The following is an 18,641-nucleotide window of genomic DNA, read 5'->3' as shown; positions in this document are numbered from 1 at the left end:
CACTTTTCTCTTCTCATTATAGGTGCTCAGTAACTCATTACACCAACCCTTACAGATAAAACAAAGCTAAGATTTTAAACTGTTCATCTCATGCATATCAATAGTCGTACTATTGATATCATTACTCATTAAATTGGTAACATTTTAACGCACCATATTTCCATTTTTAATGTAAATTGAGATGAAAATGTCTCTAAGACTTGTGCTGTAATTATGTTGGTAATTCAGATGTGAATTTTAGAACCTATGCCTTGACTAATACTTGGCCTTATAAATAGTTTTAGTCCCGAGTCTGGAAAAAGAAGAGAAAGCTAATTGGAAATAGCTTTCTATTCACTGGTCAGATTTGGCTCATGGTGGGTCAAAAAGATTGGTATTGATGGCTTCCATGGAGAGATCCACAGGATTAAGCCTTCAGACTGAGAAAAAAATGATATCAGGATTTGATGGAATTTATAAGAGTAGTTTTTTTTTCATATAGAACAGAATAAAAACGTCTTAACACATGACAATGTGTCTCTGTATCAGTGGGATTGCTCCAGTATAAAATTAACAAAAATATGGTTTGAATTTTAATTGGCTCCAATGTATAATTCTTTGATTACATACAAACATAAGCCCAACTGATTAAATAATCATTTAAATTCACTGCTTGCCAGTTTATTTTAAAGAAGTTTAGGTAAATCATGGGAATAATTTAATGCATAATTGAGAAATACAGATTGCAAAGCTATTTATCAACCACAATATAGCAATGCTTGGGGGATAATGTATTAATGTTTTGTGTGTAACTGAGTTCCTAATATATACTGATAAAATAGTACAAATTGGCTTATAATTAAAACTTTTAAAAACTGAATTAATTTCTCTTGATGACATAAGGAGCACGAATCATCTTAGTGGTGCAAAGCCCATTTTTGTTTCCATATTCATTAATTTGATATTTTTAGCCTGATAAAATCAGAGTACCCATTCACTTGCACATATTAATCTAAAAGTAAGCAATAATGCCAAGAGTTTGGAATGCCAAAGTATTAATGGAAACAAGGAAAACAATTATTGAAATCATATCTGCCTTCTTCATAGAGATTGGAAGAAAGTGTCAATCGCAGTTATGTATTCTTATTTCACCCACTGTGGCTGGCAGGGTGAACACTTGCATCTACCCAGCACTGAACTTGGATTGAGTTGTGCAGCAACTGTCAGTGTGAATTGTCACTCAATGGTCACGTAATGGCAAGCTGGATTCTGCCACTAGTTGACCATATAGAGTGGCAGTTCACACTGACTGTTTTACAGGAACTTGGATGGTTTCCTTGATGGGACAGGATACTGTATGGAAAGGAGTTTTAAATGATTTGTAGTGGTTTACAAGATACAAATAATTTATTAGCCAAGTATGTAAGATTTCATGTTCATAAGTGATAGGAGCAGAATTAGACCATTCGGCCCATCAAGTCTACTCCGCCATTCAATCATGGCTGATCTATCTGTCCCTCTTAATCCCATTCTCTTGCCTTCTTCCCATAACCCCTGACACTTGTACTAATCAATTATTTATTGATCATCATATTATTTAAAATATATATTATTAGGCAAAATATGTATAACCAATTTTGATCTTGTACATGTCATCATCGAAATTCATCAGATAAGTGGGAGTTCGAACCTCAGTGGTTACAAATCCCGCACATGTTTGAGGTGGGGTGGCATGTGTGCAGCCAGCAGAAGTCTCAAAATACACATCAATAACAGAGCTCCAGAAATCCAGGTTCAGTCCTCACCTCTGGCATTGTCAGTGTGGAGCTTGCCTGGTCCCCTGTCCCCATAGGGGTCTCCTCCCTGTACTCCTGGGGCTTTCCCCTATGGTATGCAGGTTGTGAACTGCAAGGTGACCCTACTGTAGGAGTGTCGTAGAATCCTTGTGGAGCTGATGGGTGTGTGGAAAGAATAATCTGTGGTTAGTGTATGGATGATGGGTCAACTCTTTTTACTAGTCTCCTTAAATGTCTGTGGCTAAAACATAGCTTAAACATGGTGAAGTATTGCAAGGAGAAAGGAAACAGCAAATGTCTAACTTGTTTACCGGGCAAGAGCTGTGGGGAAAATTCAGTCATCTACAATGAAGGATGTGAAAACATAACATGAGAAAAGAATAGATCAGATCCAGAGCCAGAATAGATTTATAAAAGAGATGCTGTGTTTGACTAATTTAAGAGTTCTTTGTGAACTCTGGTCAGTAGAACAGAAAAAGAAAGAACCAGTGGAGGTGGTGTATTTAGATTTTCAGAAGATCTCATTGAAGGGTATATGGAATTGTGGGTAATATAATCACATAGAATGGGAGCTGGTGGCCAAATAGAATCTAGAGGGGGAACGAGTGTGCCCTTCTCAAGTTGGCATTCAGAGACTAATAGGGTATCTCATGGATCAGTGTCATTCTCTAGCTGTTCACCATCTCGGTCAATGATTTGACTGTGAAACCAATGCAATACTTCAAAGTTTGATGATGAGTTTTACAGAACTGAGCGGAAAGTTTTGTGAAATTTGAGGAGAAGGTATCGAGGCTTCAAGACTAGCTAAATGAGCCACAGTTTTGCAATGAAGATTCACCACAGGTTCCTGGGATAGTGAGATTACTGTACGAGAAGAAATTGTATAGTCTGCACCACTATTCTCTAGAATTTGAAGAATGAGAGGTGATGTTGTTGAAACATACAAAATTCTCACAGAAATATAGACAAAGTGCTGGAGTAACTCAGCAGGTCAGGCAGCATCTGTGGAATAGTGACTCCATGACAGAGTGGAGGTGGGAAGGATGATTCCAGTGGCAGGGAAGTCAGACATCATTACCTCAGTGAGGAGTAACCCATTCAGCACTGAGATGAATGAAATGTCTTCACTCAGGGTGGTGAATCTTAGGAATTCTTGACCGTGCTGGGTGCTGGTGGTGCAGCTTCTTGCGTTTGAGGCAGCAGAAGTTATGTAACGGCCACCAGGCGCTGCAGCCAGTGCAATGTGCTGTTGTCGAGGGCCGTGAGGTCTACCCCTCCACCAGGGGGACGGAGGACAGTGCAGTAGAAAATGCCGTGCTGCGCTGTTTGCTGGTCTGCCCCACACATGCAGGCTGCTGATGGACGCAACCCCCAAAAATGCACGTTGGCGTTGAACTGGCTGACCCCTGTGCGGAGCCGGTTCAGGGCGACCCACTCTTTGCGGGGCATGTCCGAGCCGGGTGGGGCTGTGGTGTTCGGTGCGACAGTGAATTGAGGAGGTGGCAATGTCTGTTCCCAGCTGGTTCTCCATGCTCCTAGTATGTTGAAACCGGAGCCACAGAGGGTCGCTGCATGACGGAGAAAGGATGACGAGATGACAGGCGTTGAGGTCCCAGTTGCTGTGCCATTGAATTTATTCAAAATCGTGGTTAATAGATTTCAGGACATTTGGGAAATTAAGGAAAAGTGCAAGAACATGGAGATGAGGTGGAAAGTCAGCCCTGAGCATGACAAATGGCAGTGCAGGGTTGAAGGGTGATTTCACCTACTCCTGATACTAATTCTTACCTTATGTTTATAAGATCAGTATTATCACCTCCATCTCTCAAAACATTATTCATCGACAATATGATTGAAAATACATTGGAAATATCCTTGTGAATGTGGCAAGGAACTCTGCGGTTACTCAAAATTCTATTACGCAGTTTTTCTAATGAAGTGCCAAAGACACTCTTGTCCAAATAGAAGATTCCCAAAGGAGGATTAATGTGAAAGGTGCTTAAGAAATGTTCAGGTTTTCATGTATACATTCTGCAAACCAACGTATGACATTGCTAATTGGTTCTTTAAAAGGATAAATAGCAATATTGCGCTGGTATCTGCCAAAGTGGATTGAAACATTCAGCTATGCCCCAGCAGGGTAGTACAGGTAGAGACCAAAATAATTCATTGATGCTCCTTCTGATTCTTTCACTCGCCTTCTAATTTGATGTAGACGTTACAGATGTGGAGTGCCAGTATAAATGAATGTGGTGACTTAGGAATGGAAAGGAAGAATGGGGCACTGCGATAAGGACAATAGTGAGCTCAGAGCTATGAAATGAGAAATTTAAGATAAGTAAAATCAGGAGAAAAGAGTCAATGCAGCTTTACAAATGGAAAAAAATCAACTTTTGTCACCCATACAGTATTGTGAGCCAGCTATTGGAACGAATGCAATAGTGTTGTTTGAAAAATAGTACGCGTTACAAAACAGAACTTCATACTGACATTCTAACCAAAATGTCAAGCTAGCATCTTCTAATCTTGACCCAATAACTTGATTTGTCTTTGTGTGCTGCAATATATTGTTTAGCGAGAAAATGTGTTGGATCAATCCCGAGTTTAGAGGAGGGGTGATTTTTTTCTCCTTTTAAATATTAGGCACTTGACTAAATTTCATGTTACTTTATAAAAAAAATTGGAAAGTAGTTCTCGTGTTTCTTGGCTGACATTATGAAGAACATTGTCTTTACCTAAAGCACCCTGAATTGTAATTGAATACAAATCTAGATTAAAGCTATCAGCAAGTACCTGGAAAGTGCTGTAATTTTGTGAATGAATTACACTTGGAACTATTGATATAAGATTATGCAGTTGGATTACAAAGATTGGAAAAGTAGCTGGGGTACTGGATCATTTTACTTTTAAAAACAAGATGTTCTTTCAATCTGGTTACAATAGTATTAAGACCTCGCAACAAAATATTCTTTCCAGCTATTAAACCTGTAAGTTTTAAACTTGAATTGTAGTTTCTGCAAAGTAACTATGAAGTTGACGTGTTGACCTATTTATGTCATCTGTAAAATAAGGATGATTTTAAACAAAATTAGATGAATTTAATTTTAGTTATTTTTAATATTTGATAAAAAATATGATGTAAAATTTCAATATTTGGTCAAATATTTACACAGTAACGTGTCGGTAATATATTTCACAAAGCAATCCTTATGAAACTCTAAAATCTGACATCTTTAAAATGTGGTCTTGAAACAATTGGGCTCATCAATTATTCTGTGCTTATTTTTTGGTAGGCTGCACTTGCGGAGAGTAGTTTACCTTTATTTAGTAACCCAAGCCTGATAAACACCACCTCCAGTGGCTTGCTCCAGGCAGCCCATGAAGACCTCAATGGTTCACTGGATCACCTCAACAGCAATGGGAATATCAGCAGAGGATGTTCTCCACAGCAACATAGGTAAGCATCTGTGAAGCACATGCGTTAGTTTTATCGGCAGGCCCAAAGAAGTATTTTGTTCACTTTTATTATGAAAGCATGACAGGAATATCAGGCTTCATTCTTTAATCCATCTCTGTCTTCTGTCTACAATCTATATTTAGGCCAGCAAAGTCTTTTGCACCTTGTTGTTCATGTCAAAAAATTCCAGTGCATGAACAGAAGTGATTACATATTCAACTTTAATTACTTGCAGTCCTATGTTGGAGGGTTTTATATGTTATGTTTTATGCAAAAGGCCAGTGTTCCAGTTAATATTTTGTAGCTAACTATGTGATTGATTATGTTAAAATCTTTTCTAGACCATCTTTTAATGGAGCAGTGAGAGTGATATCATTAAAAATTAATGTTCTGTGAGGTTTCAGAAATATGCATTGAGCTTTGAAAAGCCTGGTCCTAATCAGTGATGTCAAACATTTGGCCATTCTTTGTTTACTGACTTACAATGGGTGAACTCATGATGAGAATTCCCTTTAACTGGTTGCAATGAAACTACAAAGCTAAAACAGGCTGTCTTATCCAAACATTAATATAGCTGTTGTGCGGCAAGAATGCAGATATTTACACGAAAACAACCAACTCCATTTATCAATGTAACAGATGCAATAAAAAAAAATTCAGAAGACCGTAATTATCTTTCACTTACAGTAATACAAAAGGCATGGTATATGAGTCACATTAGTAAGTTATTAAATGTATGTTGTATTATGTATTAGGAACTTGATCAGTTGGGCAAGTGGTCTGAGGAATAGTTAATGGAGTTTAGTGCAAATTAATAAGTGCAACGTGTTGCAGGACAGGACCTTTGTAGTGAATGGCAGGGCCTTTAGGAGTGTTGTAGAGGGATCTAGAAGTGCAGGTACACAGTTCCTTGAAAGTGCCATCACAGGTAGATAGGGTATTCAAGAAGACTTTTGGTACAATGGCCTTCATCAGTCAAGATATTGAGAATAGAAGTTGGGATGTTATGCTACAGTTGTGCAAGACATTAGTGAGGCCATATTATTAGTATTATGTTCAGTTTTGTTCACTCTGTTATAGGAAGGATGTTGTTAAGCTGGAAAGAGTGTAGAGAGGAGTGAAAAAGATGTTGTCATGACTTGAGGGCTTGAGCCATAAGGAAAGATTGGGCTGGCTTTAGGAAGACTTTAATTCCTTGGAGTGCATAAGGATGAGGGCTGATCTTTTACAGGTGTTTATGATCATGAGTGAATAGATGGTCTTTTACCCAGAGTATGGAAATCAAGAACAGAGGACATAGGTTTAAGGTGAGAGGGGAAAGATTTAATAGGAACCCGAGGGACAATATTTTCACACAGTGTGGTGAGTAAATGGAATGAGCTGCCAGAGGCAGTAGTTCAAGCAGGTACTATACCAACATTAGAAGACATTTGGACAGGTACATGGATAGGAAAGGTTTAGAGGAATATGGGCTAAATGCGGGCAGGTGGGACTACTGTAGATAGAAACATAGAAACACAGAAAATAGTTGCAGGAGGAGGCCATTTGGCTCTTCGAGCCAGCACCGCCATTCATTGTGATCATGGCTGATCATCCACAATCAGAAACCCGTGCCTGCCTTCTCCCCATATCCCTTGATTCCATTAGCCCCTAGAGCTCTATCTAACTATCTTTTAAATTTATCCAGTAAATTTTCCTCCACTGCCTTCTGTGGCAGAGAATTCCACAAATTCACAACTCTCTGGGTGAAAAAGTTTCTTCTCACCTCAGTTTTAAGTGGCCTCCCCTTTATTCTTAGACTGTGTCCCCTGGTTCTGGACTCGCCCAACATTAACATATAACATATAACATATAACAACTACAGCATGGAAACAGGCCTGTCCGGCCCTACCAGTCCACGCCGACCATTCTCCCTGACCTAGTCTCATCTACCTGCACTCAGACCATAACCCTCTAATCCCCTCTTATCCATATACCTATCCAATTTACTCTTAAATAATAAAATCGAGCCAGCCTCCACCACTTCCACCGGAATCCCATTCCATACAGCCACAACCCTCTGAGTAAAGAAGTTCCCCCTCATGTTACCCCTAAACCTTTGTCCCTCAATTCTGAAGCTATGTCCCCTTGTTGGAATCTTCCCCACTCTCAAAGGGAAAAGCCTACCCACGTCAACTCTGTCCGTCCCTCTCAAAATTTAAAAAACCTCTATCAAGTCCCCCCTCAACCTTCTACGCTCCAAAGAATAAAGACCCAACCTGTTCAACCTCTCTCTGTAGCCTAAGTGCTGAAACCCAGGCAACATTCTAGTAAATCTCCTCTGTACCCTCTCCATTTTGTCGACATCCTTCCTATAATTTGGCGACCAGAACTGCACACCATACTCCAGATTCAGCCTCACCAATGCCCTGTACAATTTCAACATTACATCCCAACTTCTATACTCGATGCTCTGATTTATAAAGGCAAGCATACCAAACGCCTTCTTCACCACCCTATCCACATGAGATTCCACCTTCAGGGAACAATGCACAGTTATTCCCAGATCCCTCTGTTCCACTGCATTCCTCAATTCCCTACCATTTACCCTGTACGTCCTATTTTGATTTGTCCTACCAAAATGCAGCACCTCACACTTATCAGCATTAAACTCCATCTGCCATCTTTCAGCCCACCCTTCCAAAAGGCCCAAGGCCCATTGGGAACATTTTTCCTGCATCTAGCTTGTCTAGTCCTTTTATGATTTTATATGTCTCAATAAGATCCCCTCTCATCCTTCTAAACTCCAGTGAATACAAGCCTAGTCTTTCCAATCTTTCCTCGTATGACAGTCCCTCCATCCCAGGGATTAACCTCGTGAACCTACACTGCATTGCCTCAATAGCAAGGACGTCCTTCCTCAAATTAGGAGACCAAAACTGCACACAATACTCCAGATGTGGTCTCACTAGGGCCCAATACAACTGCAGAAGGACTTCTTTGCTCCTGTACTCAAATTCCCTCATTATGAAGGCCAACATGCCATTAGATTTCTTCACTGCCTGCTGTACCTGCACGCTTACTTTCAGTGACTGGTGTACAAGGACACCAAGGTCTCATTAACTTCCCCTTTACCTAATTTGATAGCATCTTGGCCAGTGTGGTCGAGATGGTGCAAAGAGCATGTTTCCGTGCAATAGAACTCTGTCTGTGGACCTGTATAACTAAACAAACTAAATGTGGTAAAAATGTCAGCCTTTTGCTGGGACATGCAGCCTGTGTAAGTTCCATTCAGTCAAAAGCTGGAGCTAGATTCTCCAATTTGTTTGTGGGTATAGGGTTGAGTGCAGATGATTAGCTAAAGCAGAAGTACTCGAAGATAGTGTGACTAAAGACAATGGTCCGAAGAATACAGTCATAATGCTGGTAAATGGGATTAATGTTGATGGGCAAAAGGATCAGGATGGACATGGTGAGATGAAGGGCCCTTTTACGTGTTGATAATTCTATGACTGTATAGTTCCGTGAGGTGGAATGGAGGTCACTGACTGGAACAGTTCCAGAAAGCCATGGTAAGGCTGTGAAATAGAAAATAAATTCACTAAATAAATTCTGGTGCAGTGGTAGAGCTGTTACCTTAGTTTCATTCTGACTATGGGTGCTTGTCTATACGGAGTTTGTACGTTCTCCTCGTGACCTGTGTGGATTTCCTCTGGGATCTCCACACTCCAAAGACGTACAGGTTTGTAAATTAATTGGGTTGGTATAATTGTATATTGTCCCCAGTCTGCATAATATAGCGTTAGTGTGCACGGATCGCTGCTGAGCTTGGACTTAATGGGCCAAAGACCGGGCAGTATCTCACCGGCAGCACAGTGGCGCAGCGTTAGAGTTGCTGCTCTATAGCGAATGCAACGCCAGAGACCCGGGTTCGATCCCGACTCCGGGTGCTGTCTGTACAGAGTTTGTACCTTCTCCCCGTGACCTGTGTGGGTTTTCTCCAAGATCTTCGGTTTCCTCCCACACTCCAAAGGCGTACAGGTATGTAGGTTAATTGGCTTGGTAAATGTAAAAATTATAACTTGTGGGTGTAGGATAGTGTTAATGTGCGGGGATCGCTGGCCGGCACGGACCCAGTGGACCGAAGAGCCTGTTTCCGCGCTGTTTCTCCAAACTAAACTAAACACCACTAGATACAAGCATTAGAAGACTGGCTTCATGCCCAGTGAGAGGAGGGAGAAGAAAGCATGATTCAGCAGGTGAGATTTCTGTAGACTTTAACTGTATATGTTGGCCAGATCATTTTCAGGCATAAGGGCAAAGAAGATAGCAGATGCTGGAATCTGGAGCAAAAAGCAAACTCGTGGAGGGCCTCAGCTGAGCAGGCAGCATCCATTGCAAGAAATGAGAGAGTGGTTTAGTCCAGAGGAAGGGTCCTGAAGTATCAACTGTCCATTTATTTCCACCCTTCCATGGCAGTTGGGAGGTCATGTTGCATTGGAAAAAGATGTTGGTGAGGCTGCATTTAGAGTATTGTGTTCTGTTCTGGGCATCATGTTATAGGAAAGATGTCAAACTGGAAAGGGGACAGAGAAGATTTACGAGGATGTTGCCAGGACTCGAGGGTGTGAGCTAAAGGGAGAGGTTGGGTAGGCTGGGTCTCTATTCCTTGGAGCGCAGGAAGATGAGGGGTGATATTATAGAGGTGTATAAAATCATGAGAGGAATAGATCAGGTAGATGCACAAAGTCCCTTGCCCAGAGAAGGTGAATCGAGGGCATAAGTTTAAGGTGAAGGGGAAAAGATTTAATAGGAATCTGAGGGGGAACTTTTTCACACAAAGGGCGGTGGGTGTATGGAACAAGCTGTCAGAGGAGGTAGTTGAGGCAGGGAGTATCACAACATTTCAGAAACAGTTAGACAGGTACATGGATAGGACAGGTTTGGAGGGAGATGGACCAAGGGTAGGCAGGTGGGATTAGTGTAGCTGAGACATTTTGGCCGGTGTGGGCAAGTTGGGCTGAAGGGCCTGTTTCCACACTGTATCACTCTGACTCTCTGCTGCCTGGTTTGTCGAGTTTCTCTAGCAATTTGTCAACTACAGCATGTTGGTTGAGGGAAATCCAAAACCACAAGTTTGACATTTTGGCATTTTGCCTTTTTAATATTTGGCAATGTAGAAGCAAATATTTTGAGGAAAGTACAACAAGTGGCTGGTACTCCTTCACAGCATGACTGCTGAGCTCCTCTCTGAATGAGGAGTTCTGTGCACACGAGTCATCCTTTGCCTTTGTTACATGCAGAATCGTATTCACATCTTGCCTCCCTTGCTTTAGCCTTTCCAAATTTGATGTCATACAAAACATTGCTGCACCAGATGCACCATAGAAAGCATGTTAACAGGATGCATCACAGCTTAGTTTGGGAATAGCTTCATCCAAGACCGCAAGAAATTGCAGCAAATTGCGACGCAGCCCAGACCATCAAACAAACCAACCTCCCTCCCATCTACACCTCACGCTGCCTCGGCAAGGCCAGCAGCATCATCAAGGAAGAGTCACACCCTGGCCACTCCCTCTTCTCCCCTCCCCCATCAGGCAAAAGGTATAGAAGTGTGAAAACGCACACCTCCAGATTCAGGGACAGTTTCTTCCCAGCTATTATCAGGGAACTGAACCATCCTACCGCAACCAGAGAGTAGTGCTGAACTAGTATCTACCTCTTTGATGACCCTCGGACTATACTTGATTGAACTTTGCTGGCTTTACCTTGCACTAAATGTTATTCCCTAAATTTATACACTGTAAATGGATCAATTGTAATCATGTATTGTTTTTCTGCTGATTGGTTAGCGTGCAACAAAAGCTTTTCACTGTACCTCGATACATGTGACAATAAACTAAACTGAGGTCTGAAGAACGGTCTCGACCCAAAACGTCACCCATTCCTTCTGTCCAAAGATACTGTATGTGCTGCTGATTTACTCCAGCTTTTTGTGTCTATAAACTGATACTGCCCTTATAACTTGCCTCTGTTCTATTCACCCATTCCATCTGTGCTTTCTGGCCTGTCTCCAGTCCTTTTAAGCAATGCTTTGATTTTAAATTCCACCCTCATCACCTCATCCCTCGAAAGCCTCCTCAAACCCTCTAACTCTCTCAGATACCTGCATTTCCCATATGTGGTGGGATTCAGCTTGGGTGATGTAATGGAAATCTAAAGAGATTGTATATGGTGCTGTCCGATGCTCAAATTGAGATCAGTTATGATACCAAGGTCACCACCATTTAACAGATCAGGTAATATCTGGGGAAAGGAAAACTGAGTTAACATTGCATGTCAACGACATTTTATTAGGTTACTCTTTTTGTGTGTGAGTGATGGAGCCATAAATAGCGATTCTGATGAAAGGTCATTGACTCTGTTTCTTTCTCCGTTTATGCTGACTGGTTTGCAGAGTTTCCCCTGCCATTTTTTGGTTTTATTTCAGATCTCCAGGATCTATGGATTTTTGTTGTTGCTTTTGCAACGTCTAGCTAAGATCAAGTGGTTGGAATTGAGGGCTATGGAGTGGGGTTTGTGATGAGGATGGAAGATATTGAGATAAGTCTCCATAATGTTTATTTGGTGGAAATTTCTGCTCATCCACAACAGGACATCAGACAGTCTGACAGAATAGAGACAGAGGAGCAATTGAGAGAGGTGATGTTAAGTTTGAGTAGGGATAACTGATCTCATGATAATGATGTCAAAACGTGTGTGGTAGAGGGCCAATGTGGGAGAAGTTATTTCCTTTAATCCCCTCCCTACAAATTTGTAGATGAGATTGTAATCAACACAATTGTGATCCAGTTACTGAATAACTATGGAGCGAGACACAAGTGCCTGGAGTGACTCGGGGTGTCAGGCAGCTCTCTGGAGAAAAGGAGTAGGTGAAGATTTGGGTTGAGATCTTTCTTCATACTGAGAGTCGGGGAGAGGGAAACTAGAGGTGTGAAAAGGTACGAAGAACAAATGAATGAAATGTATGAAAAGAACAAATCATAGCCAGCACCGATGATCAAGGAAAGGTGGAGCCCACAATGGTCCATTGTTGGCTGTAGAGAAGGTGATAATGTGTGGATACAAACAGTGAAACTAAGCAGGAAGACAGTGAAACTTGTAGGCCGACTAGGGTGGAGGAGAGAGAGGGAAAGCAAGGGTTATGAAGTTAGAAAAATCATATTTATACCACTGGGTTGTAAGAGGCCCATTTGGCAATGGAGGAGGCCCAGGACAGAAAGGTCAGTGTGGGAATGGGAGGGGGAGTTAGCAACCAAGGGACTCCCACCCCATGCAGGACGCTGTCACTGCACTGAGTAGCTCCTTCAGTGACAGACTCCTTCACCCCAAGTGTGTGAAGGAGAGATATAGGAGGTCCTTCCTTCCTGCTGCTGTGAGACTGCACAACCAGCACTGCTCCCAGCAGACCAGTCAACAATAACAGCTAAGAACACACAGAAAACTGATGCCAATTTATGTATCTTTTATTTATAATGAATAATCTCTTGCTATCCACTTTGCTGCTGTAACACTGTAAATTTCCCCGGTGTGGGCTGAATAAAGGAATATAATATTATTATTATTGAGTAGGCCAAGGTGGACTGCGGAGGTGTTCAATGAAACGATCACCCCGTCTGCGTTTGGTCACACTGTTATATAGGACTCCACACCTACAGTAGATGAGGTTGGAGGGGGTGCAAGTGAACCTCTGGTCAGAGCTGAGGGAGGAGGTAAAGGTACAGGTGTTTCATCTCCTGCGGTTGAATAGGGAAGTACCTGGGGAGGGGATGGTGTGGGTGGAAAGGGATGAGTTAACTAGGGAGTTGCAGAGGGAACGGTCTCTGCGGAAACCAGAAAGGGGTGGAGATGGGACGATGCGACTAATGGTGGAATCCCATTGACGGGGGTGAAAATATCAGAAGATTAGGTGTTGTATGCAATGGCTGATGGGGTGAAAGGTGAGGACAAGGGGGACTCTGTCCCTGTTGTGACTGGGGGGAGGGGGAGCTACAGTATACTGAGGAGACCCTAGTGAGGGCCTCATCTATGATGGAAGAGGATTTGAGTGTAGGAGCATGGAGGTCCTTCTGCAGTTGTACAGGGCCCTGGTGAGACCACATCTGGAGTATTGTGTGCAATTTTGGTCTCCTAATTTGAGGAAGGACTTGCTATTGAGGCAGTGCAGCGTAGGTTTACAAGGTTAATCCCTGGGATAGAGGGACTGTCATATGAGGAAAGATTGGAAAGACTGGGCTTGTATTCACTGGAGTTTAGAAAGATGAGAGGGGTTCTTGTAGAGATGTATAAAATTACCTGTTATACCTGTTATTACAAAAGGACTGTACAAGCTAGATGCAGGAAAAATGTTCCCAATGTTGGGGGAGTCCAGAACCAGGGGCCACAGTCTAAGAATAAAGGGGAGGCCATTTAAAACTGAAATGAGAAGAAACTAGTCATATGCAGATAGGACATTTGTAGCATTGATTCACATCAGTGCAGAAATATAGCAGGGATTAAAGTAAACTGTATTGAGGTGGTCGTGATTTGGGAGGCACTGGGGACAAAGGTTGGAGATGGAATGGACAATGTCAGTGAATTAAGCATTTAATTTTAAACAAAAAGAAGCTGACAATGTTTTTTATGGAGAGGACAGTACTTTAGGAAATGCTTAATAATATTTATTTACATCTAAAGTTATTCTTGTGAGACCAAGACAACACCCTTGGGCCAAATGAAAACTAATATGGTTGTTGCTGAAACCCTTCTCTCTATGACCACAATAAACCCCACTTCGTAGGAGAAGGAGATTATCATTCACTTAATTGTTGTGATGTGAGCAGGAGATTAAACTGCAGTTGGCTCCATGGGTGCAGAGTTCTGTGCAAAATATTATTTGGATATTTCAATTCTGTGAATATATGTATTCTATTCCTTTCAGATAGACACAAAGGAGTAACTCAGCTGGTCAGGCAGCAACTTTGGCGATAAGGAATAGGTGACGTTTTGGGTTGAGACCCTTCATCAGACAGAGTCAGGGAGGGGGAAACTAGAGGTAGTGGAAAGTACAGAACAAAGCAGAGCCTGCATCGACGACTCGGGAAAGGTGGTGCTCACAATGGTCCATTGTTGGCTGGGGATGAAGTGATAACAAAGGGATACAAATGGTGAAATATACTAGAGATCTAGGGTGGGGTCTACCTTTGGTGTAAAGCAGCATCTGTAGTCCCTTCTTACACGTTCTATTCCCCCTGCATCTAGGTCACTGCAGTCAGCAGCTATTATAAATGTATTCCCTTAAATTAAATTTTCTCTTGTTGATAGACCACAAACTTAATTGTATGAGATTAAAATAGGTGATTTCCTTTCAGCATTTAATTTCATTGGTGACAATCAAAACGCCTTTTGTAAGAAATCTTAAATATGACTCGTGCACGAATGAACAAAAGTTTAAAATGCCAAAGTTTCCATTCACTTTGTTAGCTCTGCTCTTTTTGGCGAAGCATTTAAATGGCACTAAGGAGATTACTTTAACATTCTACCTTGTGTGCTCATTAACACAATAACAATGTGGGCTGTACAGTAGTGCAGCTGGAAGAGCTGTGGCCAGAGACTCGGGATTGATCCAGGTCTCGGTTGCTGGCTGTGTGGAGTTTGCACGTTCTCTGTACTGGTGAATAAGGAGCCACCTGGTTCAGAATAAAACGAAAGTGCAATCAGTGCAATGACTCCATTTTCCAGCCCCCGTTCCCTCGTCTTTACTATGGGCGTTCAGGCACTCTGCACCTCCATCTCCCTCCTGGAAGGCCATAAAGCCTCCATTGCTCTCATTGTAGAATAAGCAAATTTTTCTCTACTGACACTCTCATCCGCCTTGACCAATTCTACAATGCTCAACCACAGATATGCAGAAACAGCACCTTGCAATTATATTACATATTATTTTAGCGACATGTTCCAAGCATTGAATGATAATTTGACAAAGAAAGGGACATCAGGACATTTGGAGGTTAGTCAAAGATCTGAGACAAGAGTGGGGAAGGAATTTGACAGACGTTCAATAACAGAACAGTGGGATATCCATCAATACCGTGGGATATAGATCAATGCAATGGGATATAGATCAATACCGTGGCATATAGATCAATGCAGTGGGATATAGATCAATACCGTGGGATATAGATCAATACCGTGGGATATAGATCAATACGGTGGGATATAGATCAATACCATTGGATATAGATCAATACCGTGGGATATAGATCAAATGCAGAAATGGGTGGAGAAATACAGTGAGATACAGTAAAATACCGTGGGATAAAGATCAAATGCAGAAATGGGTGGAGAAATGGCAGATTAAATTTAATCTGAGCAAGTGTGAGGGTTTGCACTCTGGGAAGTTGGAGAGTATACAGTTAATGGCAAGACCTTTAACAGTATTGGTTTGTAATGGGATCTTGGAGTTCAAGTTCATAACTCACTGAAGGTGGCAGCATAAGCAGATAGGGATATGGAATGGTTTCCTCATTGCTAGGGGCATTGAATATAAGATCATAATGCAGCTTTATGAGACTGATTAGGCTGCATCTGAAATATTGCGAACAGTTCTGGTTGCCCCATTACAGGAAGGATGTGGAGGCTTGGGAGAAGGTCCAGAGGAGGTTTATGAGAATGCTGCCTGGATTAGAAGGTTTCAGCTACATACTGGCCTAATATATTGATAGCCCAACCATCTGTGCTGATACACGTACACTTTGCAGCTTCCTCATAGTTTGAGGTACGATTTCAATGTTCCAGACCTTTTTTGGAAATTTTGACTCCTTGTGATATTTTCTTTAATTGTGCCCACTCCTTTTAAATCTGATTTGCATGTAATGAAAGAATGGATCGACTGGGCTTATATTCACCGGAATTTAGAAGGATGAGAAGGGATCTTATAGAAACATATAAAATTATTAAGCGATTGGACAGGCTAGATGCAGGAAAAATGTTCCTGATGTTGGGGGAGTCCAGAACCAGGGGTCACAGTTTAAGAATAATTTAGGACTGAGAAGAGGAAAAACTTTTTCACCCAACTTTTGAATCTGTGGAATTCTCTGTAGAGGCCAATTCACTGAATGTTTTCAAGAGATAGTTAGCTCTTAGGCTAACGGAATCAAGGGATTATGGGGAGAAAGCAGGAACGGGGTACTGATTTTGGATGATCAGCCATGATCATATTGAATGGTGGTGCTGGCTCGTAGGGCCGAATGGCCTACTCCTGCACCTATCTTCTATGTTTCTATGTTCCCTACGAGCAGTGATATCCTTAATATTGAATCCCAGTGGAAAATGTCCCTGGAGTTGTGAATCATTATGCAAGTATATTTAAACATTGTTGGGTCCTGTTGGCACTTTAGTTTCTGGTAAAACATAAATCTGGTTAAATGAAATTAAATCCACTTTATGTTTAGGATAAGGATTGTTCCACACATTCCTGCCTGGTCTTTTTCTTTTGTGTCTTAAAATAACATTTGTTGAAGAAATAAGGTTATTGTGACGAAAAGGGTATTCTGAAATATCTGCATGAAAATTGTGCAATGGGTTCAGAGTATTTCTGAACGTACTCTGAAGATTTATGAAAGAAGTTGACAATACCTAGTCTTCCTTGGGGAAATTTTACAAAGGCATTTGTTTACCTCTCGGGAAAAGGGAGCAAACTGGAAGTGGGAATCAGAATGACATCTTGTTTACCAAACTGATGCTGAAGGTCCCTTTGCTGTCACATTGTGGCACACCTGTAAATAGATAAGTGATACATCTAGCGGAAACAGATGCAAGATTGATTTTAAAGCTCTTTGCTAGTGTCCGACTCTGATGCAAAGTCCTGATTGGCACTGGTGCCACACTACACTAAAACATGTTGATCAACCTAACCAGCAATCCTGAAAAGAACAAATGATGACTGCTCAAAGCTCTGTCATATAGAGTTTCTTAAAGAAATATTGAACACAGAATTACAACAAACACCCTTGGCCTCACTTAACTCTGTTCATGCTTTCTCTTCCATCATGTCTCTCTGAGTGTACACTGTTCCTGGCTTTGCCTTCATACCCACAACCTAACTGGGTGCTGGCTTGATACAAAGCTAGTTAGAAGACAAGCATGGATTAACAAGATGTGCAGAGAAAAAAACTGCAGATGCTGGTTTAAATCGAAGGTAGACACAAAATGCTAGTGTAACTCAGGCATCTCAGGAGAGAAGGAATGGGTGATGTTTCGGGTCGAGACGTCGAGGGACAGTTCTGCCCTCATCAACCTTTTTGGTGAAATCTTCAAAAAACATTCAGATTCGTGAGACACAATCTCCAACAAACAACGCCACACAAACTTTCCCTAATCAGCCCTAGTCTATCTAAATGCACATATAGCTTATCTCCAGAATACTCGGTCGTAACTTCTCGACCACAGATGTTAGACTCACTGGCCTGTAGTTCCCAGGCTTTTCCCTGCGGCCCTTCTTCAATAGAGGCACAACATTTGCCTCCCTCCATTTGCGTGGCACTTCACCTGCATTACATAGAAACATAGAAAATGGGTGCAGGTGGAGGCCATTTGGCCATCCGAGCCAGCACCGCCATTCATTGTGATCATGGCTGATCATCCACAATCAGTAACCCGTGCCTGCCTTCTCCCCATATCCCTTGATTCCGCTAGCCCCTAGAGCTCTATCTAACTCTTTTAAATTCATCCAGTGAATTGTCTTCCACTGCCTTCTGTGGCAGAGAATTCCACAAATTCACAACTCTCTGGGTGAAAAAGTTTTTTCTCATCTCAGTGTAAAATGGCCTCCTCTTAATTCTTAGACTGTGGCCCCTGGTTCTGGACTCCTCCAACATTGGGATCATTTTTCCTGCATCTAGCTTGTCCAGCCCTTTTATAATTTTATATGTTTCTATAAGATCCCCTCTCATCCTTCTAAATTCCAGGGAGTTCAAGCTTTCCAATCTTTCCTCATATGACAGTCCGGGGATTAACCTTGTGAATCTACACTGCACTGCCTCAATAGCAAGGATGTCCTTCCTCAAATTAGGAGACCAAAACTGCACACAATACTTCAGATGTGGTCTCACCAGGGCCCTGTACAACTGCAGAATGACCTCTTTACTCCTATACTCAAATCCTCTTGTTATGAAGGCCAACATGCCATTAGCTTTCTTCACTGCCTACTCTACCTGCATGTTTACTTTCAGTGACTGGTGTACAAGGACACCCAGGTCTCGTTGCACTTCCCTTTTTCCTAATCTGACACCATTGAGATAATTATCTGCCTCCTTGTTCTTGCCGCCAAAGTGGATAACCTCACATTTATCTACGTTATACTGCATACATGCATCTGCCCAGTCACTCAA

At 41.8% G+C, this 18,641-nt stretch overlaps 1 protein-coding gene across 5 annotated transcripts in view; it reads left to right on the top strand.

Annotated features, from left to right (window-relative positions):
* Positions 1-18,641, top strand: part of foxp2 (forkhead box P2) — a 352,030-nt gene that overhangs the window by 321,719 nt on the left and 11,670 nt on the right. For all 5 annotated transcript variants that reach the window (XM_078417448.1, XM_078417447.1, XM_078417449.1 and 2 more), the window contains exon 16: positions 5,069-5,232. In XM_078417448.1, coding sequence (XP_078273574.1) covers positions 5,069-5,232 — 164 coding nt within the window. The remainder of the gene's footprint in view (positions 1-5,068; positions 5,233-18,641) is intronic.

This window comes from Rhinoraja longicauda, chromosome 20, assembly GCF_053455715.1.
Source record: "Rhinoraja longicauda isolate Sanriku21f chromosome 20, sRhiLon1.1, whole genome shotgun sequence".
NCBI lineage: Eukaryota > Metazoa > Chordata > Chondrichthyes > Rajiformes > Arhynchobatidae > Rhinoraja > Rhinoraja longicauda.
This window is presented reverse-complemented; position numbering and strand designations above follow the sequence as displayed.